The 20,905-nt window shown below is 42.3% G+C and overlaps 1 protein-coding gene across 2 annotated transcripts in view; it reads right to left on the reverse strand.

Annotated features, from left to right (window-relative positions):
- Window positions 1–20,718, reverse strand: part of LOC135301528 (interleukin-2 receptor subunit alpha-like) — a 37,349-nt gene extending 16,631 nt beyond the window's left edge. The window contains exons 1-3 of one of the 2 annotated variants that reach the window (XR_010363277.1): window positions 18,245–20,717; window positions 6,698–16,564; window positions 3,350–4,038 (exon numbers count right to left, since the gene is read on the reverse strand). Coding sequence is in view for 1 of the 2 variants with exons in the window: in XM_064421696.1 (XP_064277766.1) it covers window positions 3,350–3,425 (76 nt within the window). In the remaining variant the exon portion in view is untranslated. Of the gene's footprint in view, window positions 1–3,349; window positions 4,039–6,697; window positions 16,565–18,244 lie in introns of both variants that reach the window. The other variant, XM_064421696.1, reaches the window with a different exon arrangement.
- Window positions 20,719–20,905: the final 187 nt, after the last annotated feature.

Genomic DNA, 20,905 nt, shown 5'->3' on the forward strand with positions numbered 1-20,905 from the left:
CACAGAGCCAAGTTTTGAGAATATCATACATGAAAGCCTTGTTTTGGTGTGTGACACTTCTGCTTAAATAGACAATCTCAGTAACACGTGTCTTTGATATTTTCATCTAAAAAGAAACAAAAAATTTCTTTTTAAACAACAGCAGAGATACAGATTCTTTCCTTTGTCTGGAATTTTCTCAATCTTGCTTTTTGTAGGGCTGAAAGGCAGTTGAGAATAGCATCTCTGAAAATAATTGAATGGTCTGACATATGTGTGTGTCCCAGTCTTGGGAAAGTGGAAAAAAAAGGTCTAGTGGGGAAATTTTGATTTCAAATATGCCCTAAGGATTCATCTCACCTGACTTAGGGACTTTGCATGGTTATGGAGCTTTGCCCTGGAGATCTCAAAAGTGAAACGGAAATTTTCTGCACATGGCAATGATTTTTCTGATGTCATGCATGAAGTATTTTTCCACATAGAGAGGGTTATATATTCTTTATGTGAAGGCTCACACTTTACAAATCAAGAACATCAAGAACAAGCAGCAGATGACTGAGTGCTGCTCAGGCAGGGCTGAGGAGCAGGGAGTCAGGTGAGGAAACTCATGGAAGGACTTTGGAAATGTGAGGTTTTGGGAAGCATTGGAGGAGATGGAGCAAAGACTCAGTGAGCCACGTTGTTCCAAAATTCAGGACCAAGGTCAGGGAATGGAATCCGTGGGTAGAAAATATCCAGAAGCTGGGCTCTGAAGATAGCATTAATGCAACAGGGAGAACAGGGCAGACAAAGCTGAACACTGAGGAGGTAGGGAGACCAAAATAACAACAATCTGAAGGCAACAGTGAGCAAAGTCAGCAGCAGTGTCTTTCTAGAAGTAGATAAAGAGTGGATTTTTTTCTGCAATAAAAGGAAAAAGGACATAATTCCTCCAGCTGAAGAAGCAGGTACTGCAGGATCTCTATCTGTCTATAATATCTGCTTTTCCTCAGAAGGATCACACTTTAAAAACATGTTTTTACTTCTTTTTTAATTGTAGCTGTGTATTGAGCCCTTTGTTGCTGAAGGGCACTGTAGCTGAAAGGTTTATAAAGGTATTTGCTCTCTAGTTGACCTTACAACAATCACTTGTCTGTGTTTGACAACTTTAATGTATTCTGCATTGCATTTCAAATCCACTAATATGCAAGTATAATGGGAAAGAAATTCCTCTCATTTACATGACTGAGATCTGGTACCCATCTTGTGTGAATGAAATTCACTTGAATGAATTTCTTTCTTTTGTGAGTTTCAATCCTTTCCAGGTTTAAGTTACAAATCTGTTCAGTGTATTCCTGTATGATGAACAGCAAGATGGAAAGGTTGTAGGAGCACAAACCAGCTTTTACCTTGTGTTTGACCCTCACTTCAGGCTTCAACCATGCCTGCATCTTCTAGGCACTGATGCTGTGCAGAATAAAGGAGATAAATGTGATGCTCTTCACAGGAAAACCAGCATTTCTCTTCTTTTCAACACTAAGGTGTAGTTTAATTTTTATTAAATGAATAATCATCCCATGCCTTAACTTCCCCAGTCCCCCAGGACTTTTCCCTCTCAAAACACTTTGAGACCTCTCAGTGAAGTTGTTCTGTAAAACAAATGGTTTTTATTTCCTTCTCCCTCTAATTATATTTATTCCTGATAGTGCATTTTGACAAACACCATCTAGGAATGGATGTATTTACAAAACTGAACTTGCAGTGCTGGGACGAGCTGAAAATACTAAGGCAAAATAATAAAAAAAGCACTGTATGTGCTGAGGCCTGGTTGATTTTTGACCAGTTTGACCCAGCTCCTTTCCCTTTGCTTTGCTTATGTCTATTCCCAGGTCTCCTTGTTGATCCCCCTAAGGAATTAAACCAACAGGTCTTACAGCCACAATCCCTTAAGTGTTTCCATGATTAAAAATCCCTAAATTGGTAAAAGGTGGTGTTTCTACCTTAGCATATTATTTGCAGGGAGAAATTACAAATATATATATATAAATATTATGTTTAAACATGGGGAGAGACATTGAAAATAAGTACAGGAAGCTGAGGAAAGAAGAGCTTAGAGATACAGTGGGGAATGCAATCCTGTGCATTAATTCATTCAGCAGTGAATAAAATTGCATGAAATAGCATAAAATGCAACTGCTCTGACACCCCTCAATTTTTTTTCCAAAAAACCAGAAAGGTTTCTGATAAACGAGAACTGCCAGAAAGAAATTTCATAACATGTTCCAGGCAGAGTAATACAGAAAGTGTGATCTGGGGGACCTGACTCATCCCAGAACTGATCCCACTGACACATCTCTGGCTGAGCAGCTCGTGGTGCTGCTCCTGCACGCAGCACCAAACACTTCCCATGGGCTCTGCTTCCTCACCTGGCAGTGAAAGGAGAAGGTGCAGCATTTACTGGCAAAATAATGAGAATAAAATCACTTGGAGCTTCAACTGTTTGTGAAGGTCCTTCCTGCATTCATCAGTTCAGTCATTAGCAACACACTCCTCCCTTGAGATGGCCAGCCCTGAGGAAAATTCCCAGCCCTGCTAAGGATGATCCATCAGCAGTTACAGCACCAGCATATCTGAGAGCCTGCCTTAGGCTGTGTCTGTTCATACCTCTCAGCCTGGACATCATCATCAGACACGGAAAGAAATATCACATTTATGGAGCACTGAGAATGGAAGGGTTTTTTGGTTTTTTTTTTTTTTTTTTTCCCTGCCTTTGAACAAAGCAGTTTAAATTTAAATACAGTAATGCATCACCAGACCATTTCTCAATGCACACACTTGTCACAATAAATAAGCCAAATCTAAGCAGTGTCACCATTTATAAATGTGCAAAATCATGCTGAATTGGATTAGCTGTCTCCATTCACAGTTTACAGGCACTGCTGATTGAGAGGCATGGCTGAAAAAATATTTCATATCTATAGTACCCATAGCAAATTTGGATGGTACCTTTTAACTAATAGCATTGCCATCAATTTTACCTACAGGGATGCTGGCATTTCAGTGTCTATTTTTGTTTCCTAAACTTACAAGCAAAATGGAAAAAGGAAAATCAAAGGGCTGCCTCAGGCTGCTTTGATCTGCCCACTGTTCCAGTGATGGGTTGGAGGATACATACATTAGTCACACAAAAAATATCCTCTAAAGCTCTGGATTTTCTGCAGTTGACAGCTTGTGGGCACAGAACCCATTTCTCTCATTTCCTTAGAATAATAAATTCCTTAAGCTCCTTAGCATCTTTCCTTTGCTGAAAGAATGTTGTGAACACCCTCTTCAGCCACCAAAAAACCCAAATCATTTTTTCCCTCCCCAAAAGGCAAAAAGAGTCTTTTACCTGGCCCGTTCCCCTTGACAAATCCAAGCAAGAGCCACATCAAAAGCCACTTGGTCTCCATGGGACTTGTCCCCATCTTTTCTCCACACCTCTGAGGATGGTGAAGTTTCTCAGAAGTGATGAGCTGTTGCCAGCTAAGCCAAGGAGCTGATTACTGCCTGATGAAGCTGTCTGGGAGCATCCCCCACGTGTGCAGCGAGGGCTTTGGTCAGCAAATCATTGTTTTGCTGGCTCCACGGGAAAGAACAAAGGCTGCTTTCTGTTCAAGTATTAGTCTGTTATCCAGGAAACCAAACTCAATGCTCGCTGTGGCAGAGCGTGCCATTGTGTATAGGAAGTGGTTTGACACATCAGAGCTCCTGGCTCCAGAGCTCTTTCACATTTCACTACAGCTGAGGTCAGTAGAAGCAGGAAGACTTCAATAGGTTTGTTCAGGCACTCAGCCCCAAATCTGTGGCTGAAGAGGTATTAGAGAGGGAACCAGGGCTGTGGAATAGATGTGTGGTGTGTGACAATGGATCTCAGACAACCTCTGTGGGCTCTACCAGCAAAGAAAAGGTTCCATGGCTTATCCTTTTGGGTTTCAGAGGTCTTCTGTTAGTGGTGATAAAGCCATACTGCATTTGGGTTGGATGGAAGCATGTGTGCAGTTTCTCTGAATCACAGCTGAGCTCCTGAAGGATGAACAGCTTGATTTAAAAAAAAAAAAACAAAAAAACCATGACAGTGAGGCTCCCAGGTTTGGAAAGGTTTCCCTTGCTCCTAAATTGTCTGGGTGTGACATACTTCAGTGAAATTTTTGCAAAAATGGAAATTACCAAGGAAGTATCACACTTTATGTAGCTTTTCTTCAGTCATTTTCACAGAAACTATTTTCTGTTAATAAATAGAGAATTAGTTGGGATAAACTATAGAAGAAAACTGATTTAAACTATCTGTGGTATTCTATCATGATTATTACATGCTCAGCATTTATTTCGCCTTTATAAATTCCCAATGAATTAAATCTTAACAGGCAAGCTAAGGAATAGATGTGATACATTTTTAACTGCTGCTGTGGCTGTACCCATCAGTCTGCCACCTTTCTCCTGATAAATTTCCCTTTGCTCTTTCCATGAGAGATTTTGTGCAGCTTTGTGATGCAGGTGACAAATCCTCCTGCAGGGTTTGCCAGCTGCGAGGCTTTGCCAGGAGATTACTTCTCAAATCCAAATGCAACAGGGCATGGAGAACAAGTAAGATTTGTGAAGCAACTGCTGTGGGTAAAATGCTCTGCTCACCCCGGGGCTGCTTCACACTCCACAGTATTTACTAACTTTGCTTCAGTATCAAATCATCTTCCATATTTAACAGTGTAACAGGAAAAGCTCATGCCAAAGCCATATGAAGGACTTAAGAGAGTTTCACTCCTGAAAATTCTGTCTGAAAGTCTTAGAACCCAATCCTTCACCTTTTTCCAAGATGCCATGAGATATGTAACTGCATGAACCCTGCAGTCATTGGGACTGGTAAAACATATTTATTATGTTGCCTGGAATGAAATCCCAAACTTTTTATCCTTTCCTTACTAAACACAGGGTCTGTTCTTTTGAGGTGAAGGGATTTACTTGCCAACATCTGCTTCAATTTCTTGCTTGGTCTAACTTTTTAGTTCCACGGCTATTTTAATGATGGACACAGATGAGGAATGTTTTCTGCAGTCCTCCAGCTCAATCTTTCATTAAGCCATTTGTTTTCAGGTAGCAAACCTCAGCACAGGTGAGTAACAGCCACTAAGGTTGTATCAGAAAAGGTGAGTTTTTATCCAGGAATAAATGGAAAGTACAGTCAATTGTACTGGAATGAATGGTGACTTCAGGTGGCTCATTGCTACAAACACAGATTGCATGAGAAAGACCTGTAACTCAGCATTTACATCTCTTAAAGGTCAGAAAAAACAGTTATGGTTTGTGAGAGGAATTAGCCAGATCAGCTTTGGAAGTAGGTCAGTTTGCTGAATGATTCTACAAAAAAAAAAAAAAAAAAAAAAAAAAAAAAAAAAAAAAAAAAAAGAGAGAGAGAGAGAAAAGAAAAAACCCACCACCAAAAAAACCACAAACCCAACCCAGTGCAGATTCTGCAAGGAACAGACCCAAAGTACAGCAAGGTAGAGAAGGGGAGAGTGAGAGCAGAGAGACCCAGCAAGGAGGAAAAGGCACCCAGGCACAGATAAAAATTGGTGTTTATGAGAAAAAAAACATAACTAGCATTATAATTTTGATTATCAACATAAGATGTTAGCAACAGAATTAGGTGTGACAATAAAGGACAGGAGGTGCTGTGAAAACTCAGTGGGTATCTGGGCAGTGGTGGAGGAAGAAAAAAAAGGCATCTTGAGAATTAAGGAAGATGTAGAAGGAAAGTGCTGGGATACTGTTGCTCCTTGATTTTCCTCCATTGATTAGCAGAGTTTTGCTACTCAGATAAATCGTCTGTTTCAGCAGAGAGCTGGGAGGAAAAGAGTCTGTCACGTAGCTGAGGCCACCACAGACAAGATTATAAAGATTATTTTTATTCAGTATCACAAGATCACAAGTACAGGAATGGAGTTGCCATGGAGTAAACCACAAACACAGCTACAGCCTTCCTAGGTCTAGGTTTAACAAGGGCTTTTTGAAATCCTGTAAGTGCTTTTAAAACTCTGCACAAACTCATTTGGTCTGGAGGACTGTCCTTTCCTTCTCTCAGCCAGCTTGAAGAAAGGGTAACACTGATCTTACTGCAGCTCTTCCCATTTTAAAGCAGCTGTAAGCATCCATGTAACTCACTGAAATAAGCAATCTTTGTGTTTTATTCAACTTTTCTGCTGTTAATCACTCTTATGTGAGTCCTGTATTCAAGGGAATAATGTTTCATATGGACCTTCCCAGGGAGGGTGTGGGGGTGGCTCTAGCAGCTACTTAAACTCTGTTAATCAGCATATTGCTTATCCATCCTTAAAATCACAGTAAAGGGGGTTGTGAACTCACACTGCACCCACAAGGGCCCTTCCCAACTTCCACAGCAGCATCCAGCTCTGCTGCAGGGCAGAGGTTTGGGGAAGCCTGATTATACCACCTCCTCAAAATTATCATGAGAAAAATTTCATCCACCCTAATTATCTATAAAGGTCAAACAGGTTTTAATCACTTTTTATTTCCCATAAAAGTGAGATGGAGCTGACGCAAGGCATACAAATTTCAGGCCTTAAGTGGAGCATCTTTACCATGTCCACAGGGTTCAGCTCAAGAGTTGTGTGGTCAGTACAGTTGTTAAAGTTCCCCCTTGAGTCAGTGGACAGTCAATAAGGGCATCCAGAGAGTGACTCACCTCGTCTTCTGAACATCTACATCCACCAGATGAGTCACTGTTATCTTCTCTCCTTCTCTCCCTTCCATCTGCATGCAACTGTTAAACCAGCACAACAGGTCTTCTAGGTAGCCTCAGCTGGATGAGACAAATCCATCCTGAAAATCCATACTGACTTTGAAAACAGAATTTAAATTGATTGTTTAGTGACTGAGAACAGTCTTTTCTGCCAAACATCCTGGATATGGGTCATCATGGCTAATATTAACTGTTCCTTTCTTTGATGCTGAGTTGTGAGATAAATATGTGAGGAATATGAAAAACTCTTTAGTTTCCATGTAGTGAGTTCTTAACACACCAGTGCCTAGACTGGGTTCCTTAATACTTCCCCATGCAAATACAGCTGAGTAGTACAGATAAATTCCTTCCTATTCTTATTTGCAATCACCATTCCCTTGGCCTGAGGGAAAAAAAAAAAGAAACTGGAAAATGAAGTGTATTATTGCATGGTCATATTTGCTCCTCCTCTTCTTTTATTACCAGGAAGTTATAGTAAATCAAGTCTATTTAACCCTGCAGTAAGCTTCTTACCCAAAATACCATTTCTTTGCTTGATTTCAGTAATAATTTTTATACTATCTGTAAAGTTATGGAAATATAATCTAGATGAATTATGAAGTCAGTATGAAATTTATTGGAAAATCCCTGAAAAGTGCCCTTAAAATGGTTCAAAACTGTGTCAAATGGAAGGTCATATTGAGAGGCACTGATTAACTGCCAGAAGAGAAGGATGCACTGAAAGGTGAGTCTTTGGTTATTCAGTATTTCCAGCAGTTCCCTGATGATGAAGACCAGCTGGCAATGCCATACATTAAAAACTTAAATCTAACCCTGAACTGTGCAGCACATGCAAAGAAATCCCTTGTTTTGTGTTGTGACAGTGAAGCCATGGAGGATGCTGCCCCTACTTGTGGGCACTGCACACTGAGAAAAGCGTGGAGCAGCAGTGGGAATGAGAAAAGGGTCTAGAAAACCTTTTCCAAAAGAAAGAACCAAATAACTTGAAGATGTCTGAGGAATGATGATGGAGAAGGGGACAAGGTAAGAGCCTTAGCAGTGGTAGTGATGAAGATCATCTAGGCATGGACTAGATGAACCCTCAAATCTCCTTCCAGCACTGGAGTCTAGGGACTATTTAAATAGGGCACATCCCCTTTATCAGAGGCATCTAAAAATGTGAGCAAGTTTCAATGCTCAGTTTGGCACATCCCACTATTGCCATTCCACCTTTGGCCCTTAAATTGCCAAGTGAACTTCCCATGGTTGAAGATCACCATTGGAAATCTTTCTGCTGCATGTCAGAAGGCACCTTTCTGCATCTTCTTTACCTTCATGGGCTGGGTAGATGCTTCTGTTTAGAAAGGCAGAGCTCAGTGCCTTCCTTTAGTTCAGTAAAAGCACAGTTAATCTTATCTTCATGAATTTTGTTGAGTCAGCTGTGAATTTACCACTTCATAGGAAGCTGATGTAGATGTTCCAAGAACTGGGGCTAAATTCCCTGCCACAGAAATTAAAAGCAAACAGTTTCATTTCAGGTCCTAGACCCTAATGTAGTGCCTTACCCTGGGAGTGAAAAAAAACCTTCTGAGCTGGATGGATTTTGAAGATTACTTATAGAAATGCAAAAAATTAGAAGTTCTAAATGCAAATAGTAGTGGGAACTATTTAGAGAAGTTCTTCAGCTTGAGTAACTTGGAAAATTTCTAGATCTATCCACTATCCAAGAAAAGTTGGTGTTCAAGTGTAAAAATTGGTGTGGTACTCAGGAAACAAGTACGGAGTGAGAAAATGAAAAGCTGTGTAGAAAGCTCAGAATGCATTTTGCTTTAGCCAGGCTAAAGAAACAGAAAATAATAGGAGTTTTTCCTTCTTGAGCAGAAATTATTCAACCTGACCCTTTCATTCAGTGCAGAATAAGGGTTCATGCCTTGTTTCTTTGCTTCTAGTGAGGCTCAGGACTTTGTTCAACATCTTTGTGATGAATCCCAAATCCTCTTCTTACAGAATTAAGTACAATCCTTCCAATTATTGCCAGAGTAACTCAGGCTGAGATTTGTTACAGAAGTCAGACCTGATGATTTGGGACAGAATTTTGAAACCATGATTTCCTGTGATTGCTGTAGGATTTTTTGTAGGGCATTTCTCTAATGTATGTTCAGTGGTCCTCAAATACTCCAGTGACACCAGTATTCAAGTAGTTGTAGATGAGGCAAACTAAAATGGGATAATTATGAATTAATGAGGGAGCACTGATGTTCAGCAGAGCTGGACACTCGAAGACAGAAAATTATAGGTGAGATATTAAAAAAACAGCTCACTGGTGGGTACCCTTTCCATTGGGTCAGATCTCCATGGCCTGTTTTGGTGCAGTTAACCTAAAACCATTTTCATTGACCGAGCACTATTTGTGCAGTGGAGAAGGGTGGGGTGGGGATGGGATCTTTGGATTATCAAATTATGCAATTATAGAGTCACACAATGGTTTGGGTTGAAAGGCACCTTAAAGATCATCCCATTTCCACCTCCCTGTTGTGGGTAGTGCCACCTTCCACTACCCCAGGTTGCTCCAAGCCCTGTCCAACTGGGCCTTGAACACCTCCAGGGATGGGGAGTCAAAAGAATCCTGTTCCAGTGCTTCACCACCTTCACAGTAAAGAAGTTCTTCCTAATATCAATCCAACTTAACTGTCCTTTGGCTTAAGGCCATTTCCCCTTGTCCTATCACTCCATACCTTGTGAGAATTGCCTCTTCAGCCCCCTTGTGAGCCTCCTTTAGATACTGGAATGCTGCTCTAAGGTTTCCCTGACCATGAGATGATGGATGATCGAGGTGCAAAGCTCTGAGTAACTTGAAAGGCCTGTGAGGATTCCAGGGTACATTGTGTCTTTCTCCTGAGGGAGCTCAACTGCTGAGACAAGATGAGAAAAGAATTTTGGATCAACAAGGTGGTTTTCACATTTTGTCAGTTAATGAGATGTTGGTGTAGACACAGACTTTTGAGTTAGTCACCCGTCTGCTGCCACAGTGAAAGGAGAGGAGAAGCAGCAGCTCAGATGACCTATTTCTGATGCCTGCATTGGGGTGAAATGAGCTCCACTGTCAAGTGGCTGCTTCACTGCACTGGCTGTGAACACCCAAATGCTGCAGATGACACATTTGGTTTGAGGATACCCACCAAACCTCCCAGCTGGCACTCAATTGCCAGGAACAAACTCTGCCTGCTATAATTAGCACCAAACATTGCCCTGTGTTGCTTTGGTGTCCATAACAGTCTCCCAGTGCTTAGAGACCTCGGCAAAAACAACTTCCTTACCACCAGGTTTAATGTTTTCAATCAGATGAGCCAGAAATTTGTCAGTTATCCTGGATCCAGACCCTGTCACCAGCCTCACCATCTTTCTGACTCTTGTGCACAGTTTATAAATGCTGGAGCACAGCAGGTTTGGGCCTGGATTCTAGACAATTTCAGTCTTGAAGGGTAATGCAATTAAAGGTGAAAGTAATGGACTGCAGCTGGCAAATCTGTAGTATGGAAAGGTCCAAGGTGTCCACATGAGTCCAAACACCTGTTCTGTTCTGTTCAGGGCCTCTGATGGTCAATGCCTCTCTACTGCTGAGAGGAAAAGGAAAGAGGAAGGTGACCTAGAACAGGATCAAGCTGACTGTAAAACATGCTAATGAAATACAGGAGTTATTTCCATAAATCAGATCATATTTCATACCCTGGAACTGTTCTTCCAAAAAAACAGCAGCTATTTATCAGGCTGTTCAACACAAGTACTCTTGTCCTGAGGAAGTTCTCCTCTGACCCTAAGGAATGAAACTGTGCACATTTTATAGCCAGAACTTATTTCATCACCTGCATCTGTCCAACTGAGGGAACTACGTGGTGGATGGCTTTGGAGGTTGCAGAGGAATCATTCATGTGGGGCAAATGGCCTCAAACTTTCTCCCAGAGATCAGGACAAAGCTCACTGTAACTTAAGGACATTCAGTGCTGAAAAGGGGTCCTTACCCCAAAATGCTGAGCTCACACAGTGAGTGCAATTAGCTTAGAATCTGATTGTATTTACCAACTGTACCAACTGTGCAAATTTTGCTGGAGGTCACCTTTATCCAGCAGAATTCCACCATCTATGGGCTGGTCTTGTGCTTTGAAAGGGTACAGTGACACTGCAGGCAGGAAATCAGATAAAAAAACAGCATGAGGGATCTTTTATATCTCTCCTGGATGTACACTTGCCCTCTTCTCTATTGATACCTCTGATTATCACAGTTCAGCCCTTCTGAAGTCCTGTCTATTTTGATCCCTGCATGGTGATAACCATAACCCTATACAGTCCTCTGAAGAAGGCATTAAACAATCTTATAATTTTAGGCTCTGTCCTCAGGTGGATGGTTCCAGCTCCTAATTTTTTTTATTCCTAGTTTCTATTTGTAGAGATCAACATTCCCTCATCTTGAGTTTGACTTACTTTTAATATAGGGAATTATTAAGTAAGTCTTTGAAAGTGAGAATATTTTGGGTAGAGTCTCACATGTCCCCATGCCCCACAGAGGCTGATGTCACTTGTGTTGAAGGAACAAAGAGAGGACAATTTCCAGGGCTGATTTACTTCCTATCAGCCAGACTGCCCCTCGCTCAGATGCCCTCATGACCATCTTCATTGTATCTGTCACCTGCATGATACAAAGCATAGCACTCAAAAAACATCTCATTAGCCGTTTTCACAGTGAGCAAGTGGAAAACCTGAATATGTGATGTGACTAATAAAAGACAGACACTGAGCTTCCCCAGTTTGGAGTGTTTTTGTCAGGTCGTTTAAAGTTAGAAGTGGAAAGTACTCCAGATGCTCTGCCAGATATGTGCAGCTTAGACTATAAAAGAATAGATGAAAGATAATATGAAAAAATAAATCATAATAGAATTATAGTATCTACCTGCTTGGCTGTTCAGTATTCACCAAGATGATTACATCCGTATCACCCCTCTTTAATGGGATCAAGAAAATTCAAAAATTAAATATTTGTACAAAGACAGTAACTTCACCCATTTAATGCAACTGGGTTTGCATCCTGGTTGCTGTGGCATCTCAAATGTCCATGCACAGCCAAACCTCAGCTTCTCACACTCCCCAAAAAGTGACATTGTCTGAGCAGAGCTGCTGGCACTCACTGATTGTCACAGGCATTGCTGTGAGCTCCCCATGGTGGCACAGCCTGGCTCTGCCCTTGGAATGCTCCATTCTGACAACATCCAGCTCCAGTGTGGAGCTTTGAAATGAGAAATCATAACCAACAAATGGGAAATTCCACTACATGGGAAACCAGAGGAGCTAAGAGAGGGAGAGCTTCATGAGAAGGACCAGCTGCCAAAGGCAACAAGCACCAGAAGGAGCCCATGATGCCTTGAGAGGCTGCCTGGAACAGAGGCTAGACAGAGTTAAAGGAATAAAGTAAGCATTTATTTAAAAGGCCTTCAAAGGATACACCTTGAGCAGTACAAGAGCCTGGTTGTGGCTACATCCAAGATGGATGACCAGACATGGGTTTTCACACTTTAATAAGTTTTGGTCCATTTACATGTTGGGGTTAATTGTCCAATTACAGCTTCAGTTTATGCAGTCCCATCCTCCCAGATTGTTCTCCCCAATTCACTGTTGTTTACACTTTTTAGGCCTGAAGCTGCAGCGGAGTCCTTTGTTCTCAGGCTGGAAAGTTATTGTTTTGTCTTTTGTGAAGAGAATTTGCTAACACTTTATATTTTGGGTTATATCTTGGCAGGTTTTGTGCACAGGAATGCAGAAAAAGGCATCCTTCAGGTCTACAACAGTAAACCACCCTAATTCGTCCATCAGTGTGGTCAAAAGGGTATTGGAATTGGCTACCACTGGGTGCATGTCCTCTGTAATTTTGTTAATTGCCTTAAATCTTGAACTAATTGATAACTCTCACCATCTGGGGAGACAGCTAAGAGCACCTTGTTCTAATTTTGGCTCCTCCACTAACTCCAAATGTGGATGGGCAAGTCACTTCCTTGCTGTTCCCCTTGCCCAACACCTATAAACTCTTGATTACAATAAATTCTTGACAAAAACCTTCATGTTAACTGCAGAGATGTCTCTGTGTTCTCCTGCTTGATGCCATGTGCAGTCTTTGAGCCAAGACAGGAATCTGTCTTAGAATCACAGAATCATTTGGGTTGGAAGAGACTTTAAAGATCACTTTGCTCCATCCCCCTGCCATGGGCAGGGACACCTTCCACTATCCCAGGTTGCTCCAAGTCCTGTCCAACCTGACCTTGAACATTTCCAGAGATGGGCCAGCCACAGCTTCTCTGGAATATCTGTGTCAGAGCTCACTACACACACAGTAAAGAATTTCTTCCTGATATCCAGTCTAATGCTGTCCTCTGTCAGGTTAAAGCCATCCCCCCTTGTTCTGTCACTCCATGCCCTCATACCAAGTCCCTTTCCATCTCTCTTGGAGATTGCTTCGATACTGAAAGGTGTCTGAAGTTCTCCCAAGACCCTTCTCTTTTCTGGGCTAAAGGATCATTGATAACACCTCCTCCTAACTCTGAATAACTAGAAAACAACAGAGCAGAAATTTAGTCAAAATGTTTCTACCTTACATTTAAAAAGAAAGAGAGAAAAGATTCATTTGTTTTTGCTTCAGGAAGCTCTCTGCACCAACGGAGAAGAAAGTCCCTTTCTAAAATAACAAGAAATTCATTAGCACTGCTTGTACTTTTTTAAGGTCACCATTACAGATATTTTTGATAACACATCCTTTTACGTACATGTGGTCTGGTCTGATGGTGGAGATAATGCTGTTTACCTGAAGAGTAGGTTTGGGGTGGTTTTCTTTTTATGTCTTCCTTGTTTTTCAGGAACAAAAGGATGAACAATGCTCACACCTGGCCATTGCTCGTTTATGGTTAAGGCATTAGAATGAGTGCAGAAGGAAAAACAAGGCACGTGGTGAACACTGTCAGGCTGAAAAAGATGAAATCCCAGTGTTCAATTTCCATCATTTGCCTTCCATGATCCATGGTGGGATCAGATCATCAAGGACTTTAGAGTCCTCTATCTCTGGCTACACTGCTTTTGTTTTTTTAAGAAATATAAGAGTTGACAGACCAGGCTACATTACCCATCAGGGCAGTTCAGTATCAGGTCTTTTTCAGGATAATATTTTTGAAGGAAGAGGCAAGAAATCCTGCCCAGAAAAATGCAGAATAATCAGCCTTTGTTCCTAATCTTGTTTTAACTTCCAGTCATTAGGTTGCTTTATAACATATAAAAGCTTTTCTGTCTTGAATGAGATATACACTCAGAATAAACACACAGCTCTTTGTTTCTTACTTAAGCAGTGTCTTGTGAATTGTAGAGATATCAAAAACTGCATGGCAAGCATATATGTATTTTCATAAAATTAAAACTATGACCAAAAATAAGTCCTAGGATATAAAGTGGAATATGGAAATTGTTTCAGTAAATTAGGAAAGTGCTGATCCAAGGATTGTGTTCTAGAGATGACTGACCACCTGGCCACAGCCTATGCTTGAAAACATATTAGGCATCTCAATTTTAGAAAGATAAAAATTGATGAGATTAATTATATTCTAATTGTATAAGACAACATCCCTGTGTCCATATATCCATATATATGGTCCTCTTGTGAGGTGAAAAGTCTAACTTCTAAACAGCTGGAAAATGCTGCTTGGGGTTTGAGGAAGTTCCAAATCCTAAACCAGAGTCATATCCCTTAGACCTGACTGGTCAGGGATGAGGATGCTCCAGTGTTCCTGTCTCTGTTGGCATCACACACCTCTGTGGCAGAAACATCTGGAAGGGCTGGCATGTAAGTCCTCTACAACTACCCTACAGCAGCCTTTCTTCATTCAACAGATTCTGAACATCTGTCTTAGCTTCAAAAATTCACCTGGAATATCAATGCCACTGGACTTGATCCACATGGGAAGAAATCCACACAAAAAGACAGACAAGACCATGTCCCAGCACAAAATTCTGCATGGAAAAGAAGCTGGATTTCTCTTTAAAAGCTGGGGATCCCTAATGGAGGAGAACTCCTTTTGACATTTTCCCAGTGGTCAGAGCACTTGGAAAATAAATCCAGAGCAAGTCTGGAGGCTAAATCTTCTCTTTCATCTCTCTGAAGAAATACAGCAAGCAACAAAGCCATAGAAATAATCACAGATTCATCAAACAGTTCAGATTGGAAACAAGGCTGACAATGAGATCCCACCTGGATTTTTTCACTTGGCCTCGCAAACCTCCAAGGATGGAGACTGCACAACCTCTCTGGGCAATCTGTTACTGTCCATGAGCATCTCAGTGCCCATTAATGTGTTTCTAACACCAAATAGTTCTGATTATACCAAGAATGTCGTGACAGCCACCACGACAGGATATCAGAGAATTGTCTTTGAACTTCAAGTTCTTGGACTCAGCTGTTTTGGGCTAAAAACAGTGGTTAATAAGAAGTTGATATAAATCTTGAGCAAGCGGAAGGGTAACCTCACCTATCTGTGAATCATCACAGCAGAGGCATTTCCAGAGCTGTGTCGCTCTGCTCGATAACAACCCACAGTTCTTAGAATTTAATCTCATATCCAGAATTTTATTTCAGTCCAAAAAGACTACCCGTAAATTTGGATAGAGCTTTCATTCAGATGTTTGTAAATCTGATTTTCTACTCCACTTCCAAACCCTCCTTCACTGTTTGCTTTGGCTTGCAGTGCCTTTCTCAGTTATTAGTTTTAAAACTGGTGACCAATACAACAGAGGTTTAACTCCCCCCATCCCTCTCATTTTCATAAAATCACAGAATCATAGAACATTTTATGCTGGAAGTGACATGCAGGGTTGACTAAGTCCAACTCCCAGGAAATCTTCTTAATCCACATCATTGTAGGTCCATTTCAATTCAGGTTCTTCTGCATTTCCAAAAAGACAAACCTCCTGAAATCCCTCCACTTTCTCAGGCAGTGGCATTTTCAACATGTAAGAAACCTGCATTTTTGGCACAGAAACCCACTGTGGCTAACACGGGGGAGTTCTGAATAATTTCTCATCCAAATCCTTCCTCTAGCAAAGCAGCACAACCCTTTTTTTTCCTCAGTGATGGCAGATATCCCATCTGTACTGAGTCTAGTCATGTGTAATATTTTCACTGCTGTGTTTTTGATGTTTTCTCACTTCTTCAAACAAGCTTGAGACCATGGTGGTAGGACAAAATGGTCATTTCCACATTTAAAGTATGTTTTTTTTTCCCATGGCTGGCCAAACAAAAACACTCCCTGTGCAGTGTCAAAAGCAATGGAGTTTTTTTCAGTTGTCATCAAAAATATTGAAGTATGTGTGTTAGAAACTTCATCTGTGATGAAATGTTTCTGTTCTGAGACATTTCTTACTCATTTTAGTTATAGAACTCAGCCAAAATATGAAACTAGGTGAAACTGTGAAGCAAGTAAAAAATAGGGGGAAAACCCCCACAACTTTCTGGGGGTTTGGGTTATTCTATATATGGCAAAAGGCACTGTTTCCTTCACCGCTTTCACAGTCACATTTTCAGCTGTTCCCTTAGCAGAAGAAAGAATATTTCAAATGCCTTTCTAACCATTTTCAATTCCTTCAGGTTGCTACTGCCTGAAGTTTGGGTTTTGGGTTTTTTTTAAGGCAGCAAACCTAAGCTGATCTTCCCAAGCCAGGACAAGTCTTCCTCTGGGACTTTCCTCTTCATATTTCATTTTCCCTGTAGGCAAAGCTGAAGATCACTGGCAGGATAACAGCAAGCATTTTCTGGGGGGGGGAAAAAAAAGGAAAATCAAATCCAGAAAGGTTTGGAGGCTCTGGCAGGGTCACCACAAAAAGTGTGGTGTGTAGCAGGCTTAGTTCTCTGCTTGGGATCTCCACCATTGGCTGGAAACCACCATTTAATGGGATTTAACAACTTTTTGGGCAGGTTGACACTGCTCTGATCAGCCGTCGGGTTTTGCTTTTGGCCACGTGCTGATCCCCACCATTTCCCGCTTGTGTGAGTGGGAATCACTCTGTTGTCCTGATCATCAGGTGTTCTAAAGGCTGGTTTCTCACAGCCACCCCAAAAAACTCCAGTTAGGTTGCCTTGTACTGCCCTCTAATGCCATTTTGGCATATTAACAACCCTCACCCTCAGAGGAGATCTGTAACATAAATCATCCACCAAAAACTGCTATCAATGCTTTAGGGAAATCAGACATAAATGAGACATTTAATGGCTGTTTTTTTGGTTTTGGGGGTTTTTTTTTTTGGTGTTTTTTTTTTTTTTTTTTTTTTTTTTTTTTTTCCCAGCACTGCTTTATTTTACACATTCTTAAAGACCACCATCAGGGAGAAAAATGAGAACTCCCTATTTATCTTTTCTGGACCATTTTGGGTGCTTGATGTTTCCAGAGTCCCCTTCAGCTGCCTCTTTTCACCCAACACATCTGATTTCTTTAGGTTTTTTATTGCTTCTTGGAGAGGATGAGATAGCCAGGAGTGCAGGTGGCCACTCAAACGTGAATGTGCACGCTGGATTTATGAGGATACTTTCTCCTTTTTTAAGATTTTAATGCTTCCCAGCAGCCTGTTTGCTTTCCTGCTTCCTTCCTTCACTAAGTAGGCATTTCAGGAAAATTATCCACAATGAATGCAGCATCTCTTTCCTTAATGGAAGCAGCTGATTTAGAGCTGCTGCTGTGTGTGTTTTGTTAGTGCTATTTTGTCTTGTGTGCATTGCTTTGCATTCATTAACACTGGTCCCATCTGCCATCTCATCACCCAGCCAGTGCCACGCCATCCTTCTGCAACTTCTTGCTTCCAGCTTTTGGCTGATTACTCTGAAAAAATTGGGATTTGCAGCAGATTTCACCACCTTGGCTGTTCACCTTTTCCAGGTGGTATGTTGGTACAATGAGGGGTTTCAACCAAAGCTTGTGGCTCTTCTCACAGTGGGAAAATCAGTTTATTCACAGCTTTTTGGACCTCCCTGTAATTAATTCCATCTCCATAATCCTCCTCTCCTCTCCTCTCCTCTCCTCTCCTCTCCTCTCCTCTCCTCTCCTCTCCTCTCCTCTCCTCTCCTCTCCTCTCCTCTCCTCTCCTCTCCTCTCCTCTCCTCTCCTCTCCTCTCCTCTCCTCTCCTCTCCTCAAGTTCAGGAGACCCAGCTGCATCAAACTCATCTCAAAATGATAAGAAAATTGTGAAGCTGGGAGAAAAGAGCTGCAAGAAAACATAAAGACAGAGCCAAGCGAGATTAGAAAGGCAGGTACAGATGTAGAACTGGAGGCACAGAAATCAAGAGGAAAAGCACCACCATGGAAAGGTTTGAAATATGAATGGAAAAAAAAATAAAAATAGCAGGAAGATCAGGGCGAGGGTCTGTAGGAGGCACAGAGCTGGCCAGTGCTCCCCCACCTTGGCAGATGAAAAGGAGATTTCAGCCACAATTAACCCACCTTGAAGATGTGCAGTGCTGGGGATGAGCTCACACATTTCTCCTCCATTTCCAGTCTGTCTGGGACCTTGGCAGCAGGGTGAGGTTTCTTTATCTCCTGCAGCCTCCCTGGATTTAATGAGAAGGATTTTCTTGGCTCCTTTGCTCCTAACTGGGTGTGTACAAACACACTGTGGCTGTTATTATCAGTTTTGATCCATGCCTACTGCACTTTCCAGGCTTAACCAAGAGCTGCTTCTCTCCTTGTGAGTTGCCTGATTCCTGGCTTTAACAGGTTATTATTTACAGGTCTGACAATTCAACCTTTACCCTCCCTGCCATGACTTGCTCTGAGGAGGAGCTGAAATCTCCCGTGGCTCTCGTGTTTTCCACCTCTGCAGCCTCTGATCTCCTCTGAGTTTCTCCCAGTGGCTGTCACGCTGTGATATTGCTCTGTGGCATTTCATCCCACAGGGATTTCTCTCAGTACCTTTTGATGCAATTAATTATTTGATTCCTTCCTTTAACATAGGACACAGTTCTTTTCTCAGTGGGATTCTTATGGTGTAAAAGGAGTGTCTTGTTATTTTTTTTTTCTTCCATAAGGTTACAGACGTGTGAATTGTATCAATCCTTCCTTTAAAAAATACAGGCATTGCTAAAGCAAAAAACATAGGAAGATGCTTGGCAGATCCTCTAAAAATAAAGTGAAGATAATTTCTTCTTATATTTAAGGAGCTTTCACTGTCATTATGAAAATAGACATGTCTGTAAATGCGTTTAGAAAGACTGGGTTAATAGAAAGCAGCATAAGTAGGAAAGGAAGTAGTAGCTTTATTTTATTTATTTTTTCAGCTAACCATAGGGAAATAAACTGTACAGTAACACAGTCAGAAGCAATGCTGGAGATGAAGACTTTCTGATTAATACAGAGATAGTGCTTGTAAAATTTTGAGGTTGAGGGGCCAGATCTATCTGCTTCAAGGCTGGTGTTTGGCTTTGCAGACAGTCTTGCCTGTTCATTTGCATCATCATGTGGTGCAAGTGGCCATAATTTTTAGAAAACTCAGCTCATTTATTTCACGTGTTTGGTATGAGCTGGAGATACACCAGCCCAGTGTAAGTAAAAATGAAAATCCATTTTTGCCTATGTCAGAAAGAAGATATTAAATAATTAGTGCAAAATATTGGGCTGGGAAATTGGTACGGTTGGGTAAATTCCAGGCTCAGACAGATGCAGAATTTTAAGGTTTTTAGAAAACAAAAATTGCTTCTGCAGATTGAACAAGTGCACTTCAGGCCCAAATGACATAATGCAGCAAGACCTTCTAATAGCCAAATGTTTTGCAATAACAATTACCCAATGACCTCAGTGGCAGTGATGGCACAGTAAAATGGCAGCAAACATGCTGGAATAAAAGACAGAATTGTTTGAAATACACTTGATGAGGAGTAAGTTTTCTGGTTTTTTGTAACTTTCTCAGTGCAACTGTGTTGCCAGACTCAGAAGCCTGATATTGTCTCCATTTTCCCTCCCAAAATCTTAGGCGCCCTTGGTAAGTAACTGGAAATACTGAACGGCAGTGGAGACAGGTTACTCACTGAACAAACCACCACAGATCGCTTCAGGAGTTAGAAACACAGTATGGAAAATGATAACAGAACATCCAGAGGGAACAGTGCTGGGCACAAACCCAGCGCTGCCCTCGGGTGCTGTCCCTCAGGGAGCAGCGCCTGCCCTGCCGCTCTCGGGAGGACGCTGGATCACAGAATCACAGAATTTCTGGTTGGAAGGGACCTTTAAGATGGAGTCCAACCCATGTTCTAACACCTCAACTAGGTCATGGCACCAAGTGCCACATCCAGTCTTTTTTTAAACACATCCAGGGATGGTGAGTCCACCACCTCCCTGGGCAGATGATTCCAGTATTTGACCACTCTTTCTGTGAAAAACTTCCTCCTTAAGTCTAGCCTGTATCTCCCTTGGCGCAGTTTGGGACTCTGTCCTCTTGTTCTATCTGTTGTTGCCCTGAGAAAGAGACCGACCCCCAGCTCACCACAGCCACCCTTCAGGAAGTTGAAGAGAGTGATAAGGTCACCTCTGAGTCTCCTTTTCTCCAGGCTAAACAATCCCAGCTCCCTCAGTCGTTCCTCATATGGCTTGTGTTCCAAGCCCCTCACCAGCCTCGTTGCTCTCCTTTGGACACGCTCAAGCATCTCAACATCCTCCCTAAACCGAGGGGCCCAGAACTGGACACTCCAGAAAGGTTCTCCAGCGCTCCTAAACAACCCAAGCGCCCTCAGCGCTGCCCTCCAAACCCTTCCCCACCCCCGTGGCCTCCTTCGGACGCTCTCGGCGGTTCGGGGGTTCTGTGATTAAATAAAACCTCCGAGCTCTGATTGCCCCGTGAGAACCCGAAGGAACCCGGGCTCATTCTCCGGCCGGGCAGCTCCTCCGCCGCTGGGAGGGCAGCTGCGGCGGGGACAGCATTCCACCCGCCTCCTGCACTCCCTGCGGCCCCCCCATTCCCCGGGATTCGCCCTGCCGCCCCCCATTCCCCGGGATTTGCCCTGCCGCCCCCCATTCCCCGGGATTTGCCCTGCCGCCCTCCCAGTCCGAGCCGTGAGGGGCGGCAATGGCGGCGCTGCCGCTCCCTCCTCCCGCCGCCGGGGGGCGCTGGCG

The sequence above is a fragment of the Passer domesticus genome, chromosome 5, assembly GCF_036417665.1.
Source record: "Passer domesticus isolate bPasDom1 chromosome 5, bPasDom1.hap1, whole genome shotgun sequence".
Lineage (NCBI taxonomy): Eukaryota > Metazoa > Chordata > Aves > Passeriformes > Passeridae > Passer > Passer domesticus.